This window comes from Vigna angularis, chromosome 1, assembly GCF_016808095.1.
Source record: "Vigna angularis cultivar LongXiaoDou No.4 chromosome 1, ASM1680809v1, whole genome shotgun sequence".
NCBI classification, from domain to species: Eukaryota; Viridiplantae; Streptophyta; class Magnoliopsida; order Fabales; family Fabaceae; genus Vigna; species Vigna angularis.
This window is the reverse complement of record NC_068970.1, coordinates 38,252,914-38,274,147: the sequence shown is the minus strand read 5'-3', so window position 1 is coordinate 38,274,147 and position 21,234 is coordinate 38,252,914. Positions and strand designations below refer to the sequence as shown.

The window sequence follows — 21,234 nt, the reverse complement described above, 5'->3', positions numbered from 1 at the left end:
GCTCATCATTTAATGCTTCGTTATTCGTTTCCTTCATGGCATTTAATGTTTAGTGAATATTTATAACGATTTTTATCTAAAGCTAGTTAATATCATGCCTCATCATTTAATGCTTAGTTATTCGTTTCCTTCCGGGCATGAGTGAGTTGATGGAAAGAATTAAATGCCCAAAGAAGTTACTTTTGTGAATTAAATTTATAACTTACAGCTCGATGGTTTAGAAACTGTTTATATTCAATATAAATAATGGCTAACATTCTATTTTTATCTGAAGAATTGAGAGATTCCTTCTCCCTTTTCAGCAAGACAGGAGGAAAATAATAGATGATTCTTCATTATCATGTATAGTATAACTTATAATTACTATGATACACACTTTGATTAACGGGAAAACACTTATTGGCAATCGAGTTCTATGAAGATTTGATATCCTCTTCAATTACGGTCTTCATGTCCAACACATCCAATCCAATAGCAATACATGTACGACATTTATCTCGTTATCCTGAAGTGTCAATTTTAGAAAGTCATAAATTTTATCGTGTAAATTTTTATTATAATTAAAGAAGTAAGAACAGATAATCTATTTCTAGATGGACTTTTTCAATATTAATGATCAAACAGGGATGAAATATCCACTTTTTTAACTTTAGATGCATAAATTAGGCTCATTTTTATATTAAACTACAACATATTCATATTATTATATTAAACTAATTTTTTAAAAATAATTTTGAATGTATAAATTTTGATGATCAATTTAAATCATTTAAAGTATAGGACTTCTTAGTTGGTGTATAGCTTTATAGTTGGCCTGTTTTTTTTTTTCGTGTTAAGGTTGGGTTTCCATTCTTTTTAATGATATTTTCACGTGATGATAAATAATAGATGTTTTTCAAATGTCAGTCTAATTGAGATGAGAAGGATCATAATGATATCCATGAGTTTTATAAAAAAAATTAAATAATTTATAATAATGTTTAATATATATACACACGTGTGCGCATGTGCGTGTGTACTCGTGTAGTACATTTTCAATATTGTAAATGATTTATCGATGGACGCTTTGCAAATATACTCATCGTTTTGTCCTATAGGCCAAAAGTCTTTGACAAAAGAAATTTCAAAGAAATGCAAAAGGTTTCAGTTGAAAAAGCTAGTTTGTTTTATTTTTAATCTTTTTTCCTTTTCTAGTACGTAGTTAAAAAGATACTCGAGTTAATGAATGCCTTAGGTAAGACGATAATTAAGGGTCAAATGACTTGAGACATGCATCACAATTGACTGCATACAAATTCAAAACCACAATAGATCAAACAAGTGAAATTTTTTTCATAATTTCTTATTGTAAGGAAAACAAATGTTAGTTAAGTTCAGATAACGCTGAAGGAATACACGTATTCAGTCCTTAAATTCAGATGATTACTGATACCTGACAATTTTTGTTTAGAATAGCCAACACGTAGCAAAGATCTTTCTACATACATACCTCCGAATGCAATAATTTGTAGCCGATCAAGTTTGGATCTCCTTAGACATCAACTGGGAAGCAAATTTCTGAACCTTCCGAATGTTCACAAAATGTAAGGAAATAACGAGCATTAATCACTAAAATTAAATGACAAGAGGAAATTAACAAAAAAAATAATGGGAGGATATTTCTTCTTCATAAATGGGGTGATTAAGCATCAGCAAGTTATTGTCGTTTACTATGGCTCGAATTAACAAGTCTTTTGCTTCCTCGTGCTTCTTTTTCAGCATGTTACAAATCTGCAAGAAATCACACTCAGAAGGAAATCCACCATTAAAAATGATGTAATATAGGTGAAAACAATTTGCATCTTGAAAGTGTACACAGTTATGACTTAAGCAAGCTAAGATACAATTTGGTTTTCTTGCATAAACGAACACACACACACACACATATATATATATATATATAGTCCTAATACCCACAAATTCTAAAATGTAAGAAATTATATGCTGTTTTACTTCGGGGAAACAAGCCATATTTTATTTTTACACACACCTATCCGAATTTGGTCCACAAAGATCTGGTATTCAAAATAGGAGCTTATCTAGTGAGTGTATGAGAGAAGTTAATCCCAGTCATTCAACCATGTATAAATGAATAAGAATGTCATAAATTATAATTAGTTTTAATGTTAACTGTTTAAATTAATTATACAAGTTCAAATTTGTTGCTCTTATACTGTCATCTCTCATATGATAACTTCCTTCAAAAATAAATGTCTTAACACGGTGCTTAAAATAAAACAAATAGTGTCATAGTAACTAATTTGAGAAATAGGGTTATTTTGGTGGAACTTGCATTGAGAGTATAAGAGACGTTCATTATATATATATATATATATATATATATATATATATATATATATATATATATATATATATATATATATATATATATATATATATATATATATATATATATATATATATATATATATATATATATATATATGTTTGGACACATGTCAATATTGTGTAAATTTTTCCCGCCCTTTTCTAACAGAAGTTAAGCAGCTTTTTCATTTGTCCACTAACCGTGAAAGCACAATAAACAGAATAAATACAAAGTAGCATATTAGCGTGTTTGTTCAGCAGCCAGGTCAACTTCTTGAATTCTATGAAACCGTTTTCATATGCAGATGGCAGAAGGTAACCATTTCCAGCAGACTATCTTTTTTCAATATCCCCCTTATATTGTTAAAATATACTTAGATATTGATAACCTGGTTAATTGAATAATTTTAACATAACAATAAGATAGATGATAAAATGTTCAGATCACTCACATCTTCAAGTTCTTTCATGTAAGCTTCAGCCTTTTCAACATTGCTGTTATCTTCCATGAGCATAGAATTAGGTATTTCCACTTCCATCACTTTAATCTCTGATGGACTTTTAAGTCCAGGGGTTGAATGATTGCAAAGTAAATTGTTGGGCATACTCTCCACCTGACTTCATAGAAGGATATTTGAGTGATATATAGAGAAATAAAAATTTAGTATCTACAATGATCACACTTAAATATTGTCAATAGGGAGTTTGTGCTTAACGTTCCCTGTTATATGTGGCATAAAGTCTGTCTATTTATATTAGAAATCTAGGTATTGATTATTTATAATTAGATTGCCCGATTTTAGCAATTAAAATAATTGTGCCATTAGTGCTATTTATGGTTGTAGATATCTATGAAATATGTATAGATGAATGATATCACGATCAATGAAAGACATTAAAACGGAGTTCTTGAAAAATATCCTTAACTCGTTGTATTTATCAGTACTACGCAATAATCAGTAAAATATATGACAACACATTAGATATACCAATCCCTAAGCTTTGGTTGTGTACCTCTCCAATAACTTCTTCTGAAGATTCTTTAGAATCTCTGCAGTTAAGAATAGTTAAATGTCCAGAAGTGCCAGCTTAAGAAATTACATAATTTTTCATAAATAGAAGTTAAGGCAACCAACTATTTCTAAGAACCTGCTTTTACTAAGAGACTGAGAGATGCGCTTTAGGGACCTCAACGATGTAAAATCAGCTTCTGAAACCTGTGAAATTGAGCTTTAGGGTAACAAACGTAGCATATCTGTAACAATCAGCTTCTAAGCATTTCTTATAAAGTTCTTTTTACGTTCTACACTTTGTTTTCTTATTTGATGGGAAAAAAAATCATTCCAGCCATGTGAATGGGAGTCAACCAGTGAGTCGGTAATGACGACATTTGTAGATATAATGTGGCTTGTGAGTGTCAAATAATTTATGAGATGAATTTTCCCTTCAATCGTTCAAACGTTAAAATCTTTAAAAATGTCAAACCTCAATAGTTTTTCTCTTCAAGAATGGGGTTGAAGGCTTCTGATTGTTACCGATGTAAATAGGATTGTCATTCTTCGGTGCTGTAATACCCTGTATCTGAATGCTCTGGCCTGAGCTTACTATGGAGTTTGTTCCTTGTTGGTTTAAAGTTGTTAGAATCCTGTTAGCTCCAAAGTTCCCGACATAAAGAAAATTATTTAAACGTTCTCCGCAAGAAATTAAAGAGAACAGAAGAAAGAAGTACAACAACTTAGCTCTCAACCTTGAAGTTTTTAAGCTTGAAAGAGCAGGAGTGACCTTGCAATTTTTCGAAGTAAGTTTATTTCCTTCAACGGAAGTTATCCTTGATTTGTGAGAAGACTCCTTGCCTGAAGTTTCTGGTTGAGAATTTACAGATACTGCCTGGTTAGTAATTATAGCTGTCTTCTCTGTTAAGCAGGACAGATTAACCTGAGAACTGCAAAATTCCATAGAGAATATTATGCTCCAACTTATGATAATCCCAAACAACTTCAAAGCATAAATTATAACTAGAAACACGCTACACCCAAGCATTAATTTCCAGAAATCAACTAAAACGATGTAAAATATTAGAGTCTAAATACATTAAATGAAATGGTTAGCATTATTAACTAAAAAAAAAAAGAATCTATAGTAAGTAATCTCTAAGAAGTTTACCATAAATGAAACATCCAAGCATCAAAGGAAAGGAAACAAGTTTGATGAAGAATTAGGGACTAATTTTAATGAGAAAATTGGGGTCTATGATCACGGTAAGGACCAAAGCTCATATGAATAAAGATCTTTAGATTGTTTTTTTATCAAAGTGAAAGAACATGTCTAGAAATAAAAAAGTTAAGAACCACGTAAACAAGCGATTATAGGGAACGAGACACAAATACTTTTAGAAAGATGCATCTACTTCATAGTCTTCCATCAACAAACTCTTGAATTTCATTCATCTCATTCTTCAATTAATTGCTTTCACTCAATCAGGACATCTAATATTACTTGTCAACAATCATATTTTATTATTCCATATTTATCATATTACAATTAAAGTGTATAATGTAAATATCCTGAACCATAGGGATCTAATTATGTCCAGAATAATAAGGACTTGATATGTTATTATATTTCTAAAATTAGTTTTCCAATCTTGTATATATATCTGATGTACTTTTAGCAATTAATTTATTCTATTCTACCCTAATATTTGAAATGGTATCAAAACATTCAAATCTTGCGAGCCACATCTGATTGTACATCCAAACATCCTAGATGACAGCCTTCATTGCTGTCAGTAATCCAAAAATCCTAGACGACAACCTTCATTGTTGTCAAACATCTATTTGAAAGCCTCCTTAATTGTTGCCGTAATTTATTTTGTTGTTTATTGCCTTTGTCTTGCTGCAACCATGGCGGATTCAGTTGATACAATAACTGAAATACGGAAAATAAATCCCAAACTCATGGAAAGCCACCCAGAAGAGATTGGGCTCCCCAAAACTGTGACAAAGAGAGGGGAAAAAAGGGAGACAACATAAGAATGGGAGGAAAGACACACATAGCTGCTGAAAGTGAGGAAAACATAGGAGAATTGATTCAACCCAATCAAGATGAAATAGAGATAATAAGATTGTTTTGCAAAAATATTTGATAAACCAACAGGTACTTGTTCTCTAACATGTTCATATTCAGTTACGTCTGGAAATTTTCCTTTTGCTGTTGGACTCAATGTTTCAGATAGATTCCATAATGAATGTTAGACATTGGATTCAGATGCCACTGATCACATGACTCCCCTACTGAATATTTGTCTTCCTACACCCCTCGTCCTAACAATAAGAAAATATTCACAGCAGATGTCACTTTCATCACAGCAGCAGGACAAGGAGAAGTTATAATAAACCAATCCATAACCCTAAAAAATGTTCTTCATATTCCCAAATTATCCGTCATTTTAATTCCCGTTAAAAATTTGTGAAAGACCTATCATGTAATGTTATTTATGATGATGTTTGTATGTTGCAGGACAAGCATTCAGAGAGAATGATTGGACATACTAGAAAATGGAATGACCTCTATCATTTGGACAACTCAAATATTTTCGCAAAACTAGACAACAATAGTAGTAGTTTTTCCTCTTCCTCAGATTTTAATAAACCCGAACAAAGAGAAGTTCCTTGGTCATCCTTCCTTTAGAGTCATAAAATTGTTATTTCCTTCCCGTTTTAATAGACTGGATGTGGAGAGTCTTCATTGTGAAATATGTGAAGTTCAAACACAAGCGTGTACCTTTTGCAGTCAGTAATAAAATGAACTTCTCCCTTTTCTTTAATATATTGAAGTATGGAGTCCTCAATTATCTCGAATATATCTAGTACTCGTTGGTTCATTACCTGTTATAGATGATTGTACTATGGTTACATGGCTCTTCCTTCTAAAACAAAAATTTGAAGTCAGCTTTGTTGTTCAACCTTAGCATTAAAAGGATTAGATCTGATAATGCCAAATATTAATTTAGTCATGAACTTAATTCCTTTCGTAGTAAGGAGAGTATCATTCATGAATTATCTTATAACAAAACACCACAACAAAAAGAGATTGCTGAAAGGAAAAATGGGCACTTGACCAAACTCGGGCTCTTCTTTTTCATCACAAGGTTCCTAAATCTTTTTGCGGGAGGCTGTTCTTACTACATGTTATCTAATTAATAGACTGCCTTTGTGTTCTAGCCTTAAAAGTCCTCTGTAAGTCCTGTCTTCTTTCTATCCTAATGTGACTACGTCAAATAAACTTATTCCAAGAATATTTGGGTGAGTATTGTTTATTCATGTCCATAGTGGTGCTAAAGGAAAACTTGAGCCTAGAGCCTTGAAATTTGGCTTTTGCAGGATACTCTCCCACACAAAAGGGATATAAATGTTATCATCCACCTTCCAATAAATTCTTTATGTTAAGAGATGTCACTTTTTCAGCAACAAAGTTACTTTCACCTTGAGCATTTTCAAGGGGAGACTATAAGAAAGGAAGATGATTTTCTACTACTGCCTCTTGATTTTATATTTGAACCAGAAACACCAGACACAGGAACTGAAAAAAGAAACAATTTCTGAGAAAGAAACAAAAGCTAAAAAAGAAACAAATTTTGAAAAAGAAGTTCAACCCACTGAACATATTAAATCCACTCAAGATGTGTATAATGTAAATTCTGGGAAAAATCTTGTTGATACAAGAAAGACAGGCCATTACAAAATCTGCCCATGTTCTTGAATCCAATCCAACATTGCATGAGGTAACTGTTTTTCCTAATCCTGTAATCTCTAGTGAATCAATCTCTGATTTCTCAACTGCTCAAAAACCTGAATCCAATTTGAAACGAACCTATAAGGACCTAGACATTCCAATTGCCTTAGGAAAGAGACTAGAAAATGTACCACCAAGCCAATAGTACCCTTTAGTCAATTATCTATCCTTTAAACACTTCTCCCCTACTTATAAAGTCTTTCTTACAAGCCTAGACACTACCTCTCTATTTGAGGCGTTGACTAACAGAAAATAGAAACAGGCCATGGACCTGGAAATGGAAATGGAGGCACTAATAGTACTTAGGAACTGGTTACCCTTCCAAAAGGAAAAAAATCAGTAGGATGAAAATGGTTATATATATTATAAAATACAAGGTTGACAGATCCCACTGAAAAGTACAAGGCAAGGATAGTAGCCAAGCGATTCTCTCAAACTTGTGGACCAAATTACTTGGAAACATTTTCTCCCGTTGCAAACATGAATACAACTAGGGTGATATCATTTCTAGCGATTAATTATGGTTGGAACTTGCAACAATTTGACGTAAAAACTGTCTTCCTTCGTGGGAAACTTGAAGAGGAGATTTACAAGGAATTGTCCCCGGGATATGGTGAGAAAATTGTTGCCAACATCTAGCCAAGGAGTTAGAAATGAAGATCTTAGGAATTGAAATAGCCCTTTCTAAAAGGGCTATTTTAATATCCCAATAGATAGTATGTAAGCCTGGTAAGATACATTATTGGTGAGATAGCATGTAAGCCTGCAAGTACACCAATTGATCCAAATATGAAGTTAGGAAATGCAAAAGAAGATACCATTTCGACAAGGAAATGTACCAGAGATTAGTTGGAAGACTAATACATTTGTCTTACACTAGACTTGATGTTGCATATGCAATGAGTCTAGTCAGTCAGTTTATGTACCACCCAAACGAGATTCACTTACGGGCTGTGTTAGGCCGTTATTAGTGTATGAGAGAAGGAAGAGATATTAGTTAGCCTAACTGCCTAGAAAGTTAGGGAGAGCGGGAAGAAACTTGTATAAATAGTTTTGGGTCTAATTGTAGAGGGACTTTTGGGGAGAATAAGAGTTTTGTCAGGAACTTGTTGTCCTGAGAGGGGGAGGTTAAGCTCTCTGTATTCGTTTCTTTGATTGAAAGTCAATACGAAGAGGTTATACAGCATTCTGTGTTGTGTGATTTGGGTGTATAGAGCGTGTTTTCCATAGGTTCTTGATTAAAGAACCTATCAGGATGTGCACTAAGAATTGTCCCAAAATTGGAGGAAAATAATTTTCCTCTTATTCAGTTTCATTTCACACATCTAATACATATATGTATACATACATTGATTGGATATTTTAGGAAATAAACACAGCCTATTCTAGGAATCAGATCCCTGAGATTGTGGGATTTATATGCTAGAAATAAGACCAAGATACAGCCAATATACAAAATTAAAACTAATAAGAATAAAATCTGAAACTTCCTAGAAATGTTGATAGAATAAAATCTAAAACTTCTAAAAATATCTACACAAATTGTTCAATATTTGAAAGGAACTCCAAGCAAAGGAGTTTTGTTCAAACAAAATGGGAATGTAAATCTTGAAGTACATACAAATGCTGACTATGCTAGATCAGTTGTAGATAGGAAATCAACTACTGGAAATTGTGCATTTTTTGTATCCAAATCCTAGAACTTAGAAGAGCAAAAGCAAAATGTGGAAACAAGACCCAATTCTGAAGCAAAGTTCAAGACAATGGCATAAGGGATTTGTCAACAATGGCTGAAAATCATCTTGCAAGACTTAAGAATAAAGTGGGATGAAGTAGTCAGACTTTAGTGTGAATAAATTTGCGATTAGCATAGCTCATAGCCCATAATTTGATGCAACATGATAAAACCAAACACATGGAAAGTGATTGGCATTTTATCAAAGAAAATTAGATAGTGGTAGAACCATGTCTCCTCTCAAAACAACCTTGTAGAACTTCTCAAAAATGGGCTGAATAGCAACAACTTTGAAAGGATTGTTTCCAATATGGGAATGGAAAATGTATATTTACCAACTTAAAGGGGAGTGATAGGATATAATATGATAGGATATAATGGGTAATAGGTGCAAGAGAGAGAAAATAGTTTAGGAATTAATTGTTGTTGGGTAGTTAGAAGTGGGTTGCCTTTATAAGAAGGCAAGGGAGTCTGGTAGAGGGGGGACAACTTTTGAGTATTTTTTGTGTACAGACAGGACTTTGGCATGTGGAGGGGGATTAGGCTCCCGTTAGTGCTAAATGTGTACATTGTTTGAATAGCAATACACAAACTGTTAGGTTCCTTTATTCAGGACACCAAACAAAACACACTCTTCTCACAATAATAATTGAAACAGCAAAAGATGAAAGTATGTGTATGTATATTATTGAATCTGTAATGTATATCAAGAAGAAAATACAAGTAAATGTTCCCCAAGGAAACCTCCCTTCCTCCACTGGCCAAGAGGTCCAATCTAAACCAAAACAAAATATCTGATACCCTTCTCAGCCAACTCAGCCTTTATTTATACTCTCTCTCTCCCCCTAACAAACTTTCCCCCTATTTAGTTCCCTAACATTAACTCTCTACCGTTCGGTATTATCACTTTATACCGTTCGACACTTCGCTCCTTCCTCCCTTGCAGCCACCGTTCGGTATTAATATATATACCGTTCGGCCCTTACTTCCCTCCTCTTTTATTCCTCCTCTCATATACCTTTAGCTTCCTAACATTACCCTCCCCTTCAACATCAACCTTGTTCTCAAGGTTGAAGTCAGGGAACTGTTGTCTGATGTAATACTCCTCTTCCCAAGTGGCGCCCTCCAATCCACCTTGTTGTCATTGTATTAGAACTTGGGGTATCTCCTCCCCGTGCTGCATTTTGTTTCGCCTCTGTAACACTTTCTTTGGAGCATATATGGGTCGGTCATTCTGTAAGTCAACTGGTAAGGCACCTTCAACTGTATGTGCACCAATGGCTAACTTTAGCTGGGAGACGTGGAAAACTGGGTGGATTCGCGCTGTTTCCAGTAGCCGCAACTGGAAAGCTACCGGCCCCACTTGTTTCTCCACTAGGAATGGTCCATAATACCGTGCGGTTAGCTTAGGATGTAGTCGGCCAGACATAGACGTTCGTCTATGAGGTCTGATTTTAAGGAAAACCCGATCCCCTTCCTTGATCGAGGCTTCTTTTCTTTTCTTATTAACATAATGAGTCATCTTATCCTGGGCCCTTGCGAGATGATACCGCAACTGTTTTAGTGCTTCATCGCAGGTTTGCAAATCTTGAGCGAGTGATTCTACTATTGTCTCGCCTGGTATGTATCCTATTATGGTTGGTGCTGATCTCCCGTAAAATGACTCAAAAGGTATGCATTTAGAAGCTCCCTGGTAGCTGGTATTATACCAGTATTCTGCCCATGGTAGCACCAAACTCCAGACCTTGGGCTGCTCTAAACTGAAACAACGTAAATATGTCTCCAACACACGGTTTAGAACTTCTATTTGCCTATCCATTTTTGGATGGTAGGCAATGCTCATGCGGAGCTGTGTTCCTTGCAACCTGAAAATCTCCTTCCAAAATAAGTTGATGAAAGCGGGGTCCCTGTCACTCACAATAGATAGCAGAATCCCATGAAGTTTGATCACTTCCTTCACAAAAATTTCTACTATGGATTTGGCAGTGTAGGGGTGTTTAATGGGAATAAAATGTTGGGAATCCAAGTGTGAGTCTAAGTCCCACATTGGAGATAAATGAGAAAGTAGAGTGGTTTATAAGTGGGAAGACCCATTAACTCATTGCCTTAAGGTTTTGGGTAAAGAGTGGTGTCAATCTCTTATAAGGTTGGACTCACATCTCATTGCTCATTGACTCCCCGGTCAAAAACCTCCCCCTTGATACTCCTAACAGTGGTATCAGAGCCGCGGTATAGAGGGCGACTCGTGGTTGAAAGGGGATGCTTCCGCTGAAGGGGGAGCTGTAGAGGGAGTGTACCAATGACTCACCCTTGAGGGGGAGATTGTTGGGAATCCAAGTGTGAGTCTAAGTCCCACATTGGAGATAAATGAGAAAGTAGAGTGGTTTATAAGTGGGAAGACCCATTAACTCATTGCCTTAAGGTTTTGGGTAAAGAGTGGTGTCAATCTCTTATAAGGTTGGACTCACATCTCATTGCTCATTGACTCCTCGGTCAAAAAAACCTCCCCCTTGATACTCCTAACAGTGGTATCAGAGCTATTGGTTAGTATTCCGCTGCTATTGTCATTAGAATAGTGTTGGTAAAATTCTGAGTATGCTCTGTGGTTGCGGTTTAATCCGATCTTCCACATCACAAAAGAGTTATTACTGGAAACATTTGGTAGTGTGAAAGTGCTGTCTGGGAAAGTTCTGGCTAGGAAAGACTTGGTACTTAAGAGTGTCCGTTTGTGACCCACCTCTCTTTCCTGGGAACTTCTTGGTGCTTTACTTCACGGTTTACCTGTACTGTTCCAGTAGACAAAACTATTCATAGTGAGAAGTGCATAAGCCGGTTCTTAAAAACGTAGACAAAACTATTCATAGTGAGAAGTGCATAAGCCGGTTCTTAAAAACCATGACAACAAAATACGAGTTAGAGAGGTTCAATGGCAACAATTTCGCGTTGTGGAAATTGAAGATGAAGGCAATTTTGAGAAAGGACAATTGCATAGCTGCAATTGAAGGAAAACCCGCAGAAATGACGGAGCAGAAGTGGAAAGAAATTGACAATAACGCCATCGCGAATTTGCACCTATCAATGGCAGATTCAGTGTTATCCAGTGTGGCGGAAAAAGAAACAGCAAGGGAGATTTGGGATGCCCTCATAAAATTATATGAGGTGAAGTCTCTCCACACAAGAATATTCGTGAAGAGGAAACTCTACACTCTCCGGATGAGTGAGTCCACAACGGTGACAGACCACATCAACCATCTGAACACTTTGTTTGCCCAACTATCAGCGGCTGATTTCAACATAGTTGAAAATGAACGCGCGGAGCTTCTACTGCAGAGTTTACCCGACTCGTATGATCAACTCATCATGAATATTACGAATAATAATATTGAAGGTAGTCTACACTTTGAGGATGTTGCCGGAGCAATTCTTGAAGAAGAATCCAAGCGAAGGAACAAAGAAGACATGCTGGAAAGTTCAAAGCAAACACAAGCTTTGGTGATGATGAGAGGAAAATCAACGAAATATGGGTCTAGTGGGAGTCAGTCCCATGATATATCTCAAAGTAAGAAGCATCTCAAATGCTACAATTGTGGTAAGAGGGGGCATGTCAAGAAAGAATGTTGGCACGGGAAGAGTGGAAGAAAGAACTCTGAGGCATCAACCTCACAAGGTTGTATGGCAAATACCTCAGAGGATGAAAATATTCTGTGAGAAAGAAGGGAGGTCTGGTAAGTCATAAAAGCTCAGAAGATCATGGCATATGCTTATGGGAGATACGTTGCAAAAGGCTAATGCAATGGTTACATCGACAAGTCAAGAAGAAGCGGTGTTGACGTGACATCGTACTTGGACAAATGTCAAAGTGAAGTTTGCAAGGCAGAACGTAATCTGTACCCGGGCTTAAACATAGATCAGGGTTTGCTAGTTTGACTACCAGAAAAGAAAACACAAGAAGACTTGGTTCATTCTGATGTAAGGGAAACACCGAAGTTATTCCTAGGAGAAGCAAAGTTTATTCCAGGAGTTTGAGTGTATTACATCAAGAGAAAGTCAAATGTGTTGTTACCAGTTCAAGGAAACTAAAGCACAAGCTTGAAACTGGGGAAAGAATTAAAGTGCTTGGATATGCTAACAATGTGAAGGGGTATTGCCTATGAGTTTCACCATTCATAAGGTTATTGTTAAGCAGGAATAAAATGATGCTCCAACCAGAAGGCTTTGAAGAACAAGAAAACTTGGTTTGTAGGTTGAACAATGGCTAGGGAGTTTCATATGAAGGACTTGGAACCGACAAACAAGATTTTAGGGATGCAAATTCACCGAGACAGAAAAAGATAGGAAGATTTGGCTTTCTCAGAAGTAAAACTTACTGAAAGTCTTGCGGCGCTTCAACATGCAAGAGTGCAAGCCAGTTTTACCCCATCTCCTATCAATCATCCTCAAGTATGAGTCCTAGCAATGAAGCGGAGAGGATGGAGAAGTCTCGAGTACCGTATGCATCAGTGGTGGACAGCCTTGTAATTGCTATGATGTGTACAAGACCTAGACATTGCACAAGCAGTGGGAGTGGTTAGTAGGTTCGTAGCAGGTTTTGGTGGAGAGCAGTGAAATATTGATCGGGTGTTGCATTGCGTTTCGGAGATTCGATTCTACTGAAAGTTTAACGAGCAACATGAAGGCAAAAATGGTGTGAAGATTTGATTAGTTTCATCAAAATCTTCAAGTGGGAGATTGTGAAGAATGAAGTCTCACATTGGTGGGAACTTCTAAAGTGGTATGGCAAGGTGGTTATAAAAGAAACCCCTTGCCCCCTTTGTAACACATCCCATTCTCTCATTTCTTCTCTCCTTTCTTGAATTCTCATAATTTTGAGAAGTTCTTTAGTGAAAGAGAGAGGTGCTGTAAATTTCTTTCAGTAGTATAAAATTTCCATTTTGTCTATCATCGGTATTTTTCTCTTCTCTATTTTAGTTGTGTGTGCTTGTGCTGTATGACGAGGGTAATGATCCCTATATCGAAAGTCTTCCTGGCAAGGGTTCCAGGAAAGCGAGACCCGTTAAGATGAACGGCGGTATAGAGGGCGACTCGTGGTTGAAAGGGGATGCTTCCGCTGAAGGGGGAGCTGTAGAGGGAGTGTACCAATGACTCACCCTTGAGGGGGAGATTGTTGGGAATCCAAGTGTGAGTCTAAGTCCCACATTGGAGATAAATGAGAAAGTAGAGTGGTTTATAAGTGGGAAGACCCATTAACTCATTGCCTTAAGGTTTTGGGTAAAGAGTGGTGTCAATCTCTTATAAGGTTGGACTCACATCTCATTGCTCATTGACTCCCCGGTCAAAAACCTCCCCCTTGATACTCTTAACATAAAATGCCCATATTTACTTAACCTATCCACAACTACCAGTATCGTGTCATATCCTTGGGATTTTGGTAGTTTCACCACAAAATCCATGGTAATTTCCTCCCATATCGCCTGAGGAATGGGTAGTGGTTGAAGAAGCCCTTGAGGTGAAGATGCTATGTACTTATGTTGTTGACAAACTAAGCAAGCAGCCACATATTCTGTTACAGTCTTCTTCATGCCCACCCAATGGAGCGACTATGCGATCCTCTTATAAGTTCTATAAACTCCCGAGTGTCGTCCCGTCAACATGTTGTGAAATTCTGCTAGCAGTTTCGGTATCCACTCAGACTGGGCAGAGAGAACTAGCTTCCCTTTATAATGTAATCTCCCGTTCTCCATTGATAAGCCGAATGAGAGTCTGGGTCAGCCTTTAACTCTACCATAATTTTTTTCAAACTAGCATCCCTTTCTACCTCTTCCATTAATTCTTGAAACTCTGGCCAGATCGGTCTGGATATCAATTTCAGCACCTTTTCTCCCAACTCTCAAGCATGCACTCTCCCTCCACAGGAACAACCTCCGATCAACACAATGAATATAGTTGAATATAGTGAAAACTCCCTTGTGTTCAATGTACACATAAGCTTCTCTATTTATAATAGAACAAATATGAACTAAGTCGAAAATACAAATAAGAAATAATAACAAACTAGCAAACAAAGATAAAAGATAAAGATAATATATCTAACAAATATCAAAAGCTCTCCTGACACAAGACCTCCCTGCCTTCTTATAAAAGCCCCCCAAACCAACCTACCAACTAACAACTAAATCCTAATTTGTTTCCTTCTCTCCTGGACCCATTATATCCAATCACATTATATCCTATCAGTTTAATTACTTCTGACAAAGATGTTCTAACACTTCCAATGGACAAACCTCCCTTCACAGGATGTATACTCCTGTCTTACAAAGAATACAACTCCAAAAAATTCCCTCTCAAAGACCCTTCTCCCCTCCTATATACACAACCCTACCCCCAACTACCTAACAGACCCACAACTAAGTCAGACAACTAGTTATCTGTTTTTCTGTTTCTCCTAACATAAACTCTTTAGGGGTGTCGAAGGTTGTGATGGGTCTACCCAAACCGAAGGTCGAGACGATCCGGTTGGATTAAAGATCGAGACGAGCCAAGATCGAAATTTGGCCAAATTCTGCCACCACTGAAATTAACAATAAATATAAAAAAATTAAACGATACAAACTCAATTGAAAAATATAAAAATTGAGGACTTAATAGATAGAAAAAAATTAATATGAACTCAATTAAAAATACTCAAATTTATAAAGAACTTAAAACTTAATTAGGCTTATTTTATATGCAAGATATTCTTTTTATTTAATTTTTTTAAAAGAAAATCGGTTTGAATTAGTATATCATTTTTATCGTATTCTATATTTTTTTTTACTATAAAATTAGTTATTATTTAAATATTTTGTTCATTTTATCTCATAGGATTCATAAGTTTATTTATCATCTTTGTATTCAAAATAAATAAACAATAATTTATGACTCAATAATCATGGTTGTAAATATTTCTCTATTTACTTAGATCAAATCATATCTCTTCCAGAAGTTACCTTACCTCAACATATGAACATCTTTGTTTGGCACGGCCCTTTCTAGACATGTGATCTTGCTGTTATTTACTTCTTCACAAAATGATTGTTTATTTCCTGCCAACGTTCCTGAACATGGTGTAACATCACAAACAATGCCCTCCCTGATCATGATCAGAAGTAACAGTCACATTCATTACAAGGAAGTAACAAATCTAATTTCTACCAAAATATCATCTATGAAGACAGTGGAAAAGAGTCACTATAAAGTAAGAAACTTATAGCTTTACAGATTTCCAGGAACATACATATTACCTGGTATTGCTACTACTTATAAGATCATCTTTACTACCAAGCAATGCTCCTGCATCCCTCATTAGTTTGCTGGAATCCGTGATGGAATCACCTGTCATTTTGCTTCCAAATCTTGTGTCTTTTGACCTCAAGTTCTCCCTGTTAAGAGATATAAATCAGACATTCTACCATTGTAGACAATAACTATAATAGTTTCACAAGCATAATACCGTTTTTGAGTGATGGATCCAAGGACCATGTCAGCATTTTTTTTGTTGCCAAGGGAAATACCCTTGGTCCCAACTGTTGATGACGGTTGTTTTAAAGATCTGTTGCCCTCTGGTGTGCTAAACACACTTGACTGCATATCATGGAGTTTATTATCTTTAATCAACACCATGTTTTCGGCTACAGATTTACTGCATCAAATGAGTGAAATCATGAAAACAGCATATATCTGAAGAAAAAAAAAACATGCCTCCTACCTTACAGAACAGAATTGTAAGAAACTCAGCTAATAACAGAAAGAAACTATAATGCTAACATTCATAAAGACAATAGTAAAATGATCGTAACAATTTTACCTCCTTGCAAGAGCCAAATCACACACTGAAGTTGTTTCTTTGTTTTCTTTGTTGTCATTGTCACATGAAATCTTCTTCAAGGCATCAGCTTTAGTAATATTTTCATAACTTGTATACCTATTTTCTGGCTGAGGGTCATTAGTGACTCCTTGGGCATTTCTACCTAGAGCAATTGCTTCTCCCACATTGTTATCTGACTTAGTGATGTGATGTGGGGAGGAATGCTCCAATTGTAAGTCAACGGTATCAGGCTTCATATTTGTTGCCTTATCATTAATCTCTTGCCTGTCATCCGAAACATTAATTTTTCTGGTTCCGGAAGAAAACACTTCTGTACATTGATATGTTGTCCTAAGATTAGTTTCTTGTTTATCTCCAGATACATTACTGACTCTTATTCCAGATGAAATAACCTCTGTATGCTGGTCTGAGATAGTGTGCTGTTCTGAATCACTCTGACCTACCGATTGAGAACATGGCACATTGTTAACCTGCTCAGATATTGATTCTGTTAAATTTGCCTTTTCAGGTAAGTCTATTTCTTGCATGTCAAGATTCCCAGAGGAAGAAATTCTGGAAACAGGACCATCCTGTTTGAATACTAGATTCCCTAGGCTACCAACCATAGTCTCAGCCTTAAAAGTTTCAAGCTCCTCTGATGCATGGGAGTTCACAGCCGTGCTATCAACAGATGCATGAGCACCTTCATCATTATTGGTTTTAGGCCTTTTAGCATCCTCGTTATCACTTCCTTCTTTGCTTACTACCTTTTTTCTTGGACTACTGTTTGAAGTAGAATCTACTTGCACGAAGCTTGAATCAAGATTGAAGCTATCCAACCTATGCCATCAAAAGATGCACAATTTTGAGAATAAGTATACCTTCAAATCACTCAACCGATGCTTCAGAAACCAAAAATAACAAATATGTACATTAAATGAATATAGCCTCAAATATTTTCTTACTCATTAAAATCAAAGCTGAAATTAAACTCATCTTGCTTTCCTCCTTTTGCACCAGAAATTTCTCCTTTCTTATCCTTAGACTGGGTATTCTTCTTTGGCGGGCATGTAAAATCAAGATCTGACATGTCCAACTTAAATGATGATATCTTGTCAAACTCACCATCCAGATTAAAATTAAGGTCCCTAACCAAGGATTATTTGTAACTCATCGAATTAGAAACTACAAACTCGTAAGCCAAAATTGTACAACATAAGCACATATGTTTATCATGGTAATCTGCTGCTTAAATGGAAATCTCTTTTATATAAAGCATCATAATCACTATAGATATGAAAAAAAGATAAAAATTATGAAAATTTAATTCATTATATCAATCTTCTCCAGTTTAAGTGTAAAATATTGAACATGTCAAACTAAAGCCTTTTGAAACAGAAGGATTCAGAATGAAACCAATGTCAGCACCCTTGTCGTCTGTATTTCACTTTTTAAAACCTAAATTATTAACTTCATGTATGTTAGGAAGACTTACATTTTTTCAAAATCAAATGGCTTCTTCTTTCCTTTAGAAACAGTGTCAAAGCCAAAGTCAATTCCATCATCATCTGCCATTGACATGGACTTCCAGGAGCTAAGAAAATTCTTTCCAATTTCATCACCTATTTGAATTGAAAAATGCAAAAAAATTGTTTAATACTTGCATATATCCTTATTGTTGTTTTTACTCAATCACGAGAGAAGAAAATGTTTGGTTTTTGCAAGGACTAGGTGAGAATGCAATCTCACAATTACAAGAAATTGCAAGCACCTAAGTATGGTGTGAAGCTATTTTAAAAAGTTTTAAGAAAAAAAATTAAATTAGTAGCCTTAAGTATGGTGTGAAGCTATTTTAGAAAGTTTTTTACTCTGCTGAACTTTCTTTTCCCTGTTGTTATTATAATTTTGTTTTCAATTCATACTCCAAGGCAGTTGAAGATAATCCATGGTCGGATTTGCAGTAAGAGTGTTTCATTTGGACAAACCAAAGTCCTGTTTTCCATCCAAAATGACATCAAGTTAAGGGAAGAATAAGGACTTCACCCAGAACACTATAAATGAAGTGCAATAATTGCTATGCTTATCTAACTTTTATGAACCAAAACATACTAGTTCCAAAACAGCGCTGACTAGTAAATTCTATTCAAAAATTTAATGCACTGTCATATGCAATCAAGTCCAAGATCATCCACTCCTTCCTCTCATACTGTTACCTGTTTCCGATAAAGAACAAGAAAGAATCTACTTCTCATACTGTTACCTGTTTCCGATAAAAAAACAATATAGAGAAAAACCTCGTGATGATTTTTTCTCCTTTGAATCTGCAGGTGAGGATTCCTTGTGTTCTTCTGTCATTCCTTAAGGTTGCTAAAGTTTTTGATCTACACCACAGCCATTACAAAATCTCCAAATTCAAATTAAAAAGTAGGGAATAAATATATTAACATACAAGTTCCTTGGCCACTCTTGTGACTAAGAAAGAATGAATCAATCAAGCACTAGTGAAAATAATCCATGAAAATATGAATCACTAAAAAGTAACGATAATAAAATAATAGAGAAAGTTACAATATTGGATATCCTGGCAAGCATATTTCTAACCAGCATAACGTTGCAGATCACTCTTTCAGCTAATTCTCCTAAATCAGAAATTTGTTCCTCAATAGATCATCAATCGTAAACATTACCAAAAAGATATAACAACTGCAGTTTGATATATTTACGAGTGTTCCAATAATCGCATTAGATGAAAAGAAACAAAGGTATATGCATAGTTGATTACGATTGTTAGACATAGTTGATTTAAACTTAAAAGAAACTCATAAATCAAGTATACCCTAATCTATGAGTTTTCAACAACCGAAATCAGTTGAACTTCATTGACATCAAACTTCATAAAATATTACCATAATTGCAGCTGAGACACGCACGAAATGTGGAGATTCGCAAAGAAATACGCGACTTACCTATCCCTGAAGTGGTTAAGAGAAGGTGGGGATTTTTTTATTTCCGCAACTGCATGAATGAGAGTGAGGATAGACTGTGATAATGTTTTTGTTAGGTTCTGATGAGAGAAAAAAAAACGAGAGAACATCCAGCGTTTGGCTAAAAGAAAATGAACATGGAAAATAAGCACTGCTTGATCGAATTAACTTATAAACAATAACGGCTTCTAACTCCAGAGTCCAAACTTAAGAAGGGCGGGAAACGCGAAAGCAAAAAGGAAATGAGGATGATAAAAACATAGATGAAAAAAAAAATTGAACTGAGATTACGTAATAGAGGAAAAAATATCGACATTAAAATCAGGGTATTTTAACTTGCTTTTAAAACGAATTTCCGCTAAACGTAAAATTAAATTACACATTTTCTTTTTGTATTTGATTAATTAAATTAATTGTTTAAGTAACATATTTATCTATTTTAACTAAGTACATGTATAATAGAAAAATGTCATAAGAACATTGATGCCTCATTCATGTTATAGGACTCAAGCCAAGTTGGAGATTTAAAAAATGATGTAGGTCCCCACATGCTATGATAAGTGATAAGTTTAGTGTATAGCTCGATTTTGGTGATTTAAAGGTGATGAGATGGTGGTATTAGAGTACTCTCAAAAGGAAAGCTAGGTCAATTTCTAAATAATAGTTGCTATAAGAAATTTAAATTTTAAGTTTGTAATCTAAGTTGAGTAGTATAACACAAAATTAACAACATACTTTATTTAAATTCAAAGGTCAATTTAAATGGAAAAGAGACATCTTTATTTATAAATTTAAGTAATTGTAAAAATGTTTTCAAATTGTAGAAGCAAATGTTTAATACTCTATTTTGAAAACCAATATAAAATCATGACACATAATATATTCTCTATTAAGCGTATGACACATGGTCATTACTAAGAATAAATCTTCTATATTATAAGCATGACTATTCAATAAAAATTTTGAGTAGCCAAGACATCACCCTCTCATAACCACTTGGCCTATTATAAGAAAATTCTTCAATAGATGAACTTTCAACCCTCCTCATTAGCTCCTCCCTTACTCCAGACCCACTTGAAGACTCTAAGGAAATAAACCATGAAGTCATACTTTTAAGATGATTCACTATTCTTAGTTGTGTTCCCTCTGGGATCAAATAAACATGGTCCCGTAACAAAAGAAAAACTTACTTATAAACTTATATAAAATGACCAATTGTCATCAATCTCTTACTCCAAGCCATTAAATCTTATAATTTCATAATAACCCTTCTTAATCTTAATAAAATAACTGTCATCTTAATAAAACAACCTTCATTATTAACTAACTTTCAAGTCTTATCATGTGAATCTTTTGTTTCCCTATATTCCACTAAAGAACTACCATACTAGGACAATCAATAAGCATAAGATAAAAAAAACTATAAAAAAGTGACATTTTTCCTTTTTAAAACATTGACTCTCAATCTATAGTCAAACTTGAAAGACTAGTATATCATATAAGACCACGAT

At 35.1% G+C, this 21,234-nt stretch overlaps 1 protein-coding gene across 4 annotated transcripts; it reads right to left on the bottom strand.

Moving 5' to 3' along the window:
• Positions 1-284: 284 nt before the first annotated feature.
• LOC108346392 (uncharacterized protein At4g18490) lies at positions 285-19,936 on the bottom strand. 4 transcript variants are annotated; one of them, XM_052866767.1, is made up of 16 exons: positions 19,706-19,936; positions 19,034-19,120; positions 18,235-18,361; positions 17,705-17,887; positions 16,740-17,579; positions 16,386-16,574; positions 16,177-16,314; positions 15,888-16,025; positions 4,115-4,309; positions 3,853-4,012; positions 3,517-3,584; positions 3,382-3,418; positions 2,820-2,981; positions 1,660-1,770; positions 1,490-1,572; positions 285-505 (listed from the first exon to the last, which is right to left on the bottom strand). In XM_052866767.1, the coding sequence occupies exons 2-15, from the start codon at positions 19,092-19,094 to the stop codon at positions 1,516-1,518; spliced, it is 2,466 nt and encodes an 821-aa protein (XP_052722727.1). In that variant the 5' UTR covers positions 19,095-19,120; positions 19,706-19,936; the 3' UTR covers positions 285-505; positions 1,490-1,515. The 4 variants fall into 4 exon arrangements, 3 of the variants coding, with proteins under 3 accessions (XP_052722727.1, XP_017441111.1, XP_052722734.1); XM_017585622.2 differs by lacking the exon at positions 285-505 and having other exon boundaries at positions 1,016-1,572; XR_008244703.1 differs by lacking the exons at positions 285-505; positions 1,490-1,572; positions 1,660-1,770 and having other exon boundaries at positions 2,883-2,981; positions 3,903-4,012.
• Positions 19,937-21,234: the final 1,298 nt, after the last annotated feature.

Bases quoted from the DNA above. Each gene is read 5' to 3' on its own strand.
- LOC108346392 (XM_052866767.1), bottom strand. From the start codon at position 19,094: ATGACAGAAGAACACAAGGAATCCTCACCTGCAGATTCAAAGGAGAAA. The intron at 18,362-19,033 runs GTTTTTCTCTAT...CAATTCAAATAG, and splicing joins GGAGAAAAAATCATCACGAG to GTGATGAAATTGGAAAGAAT. The intron at 16,315-16,385 runs GTATTATGCTTG...ATCTCTTAACAG, and splicing joins GGATCCATCACTCAAAAACG to GGAGAACTTGAGGTCAAAAG.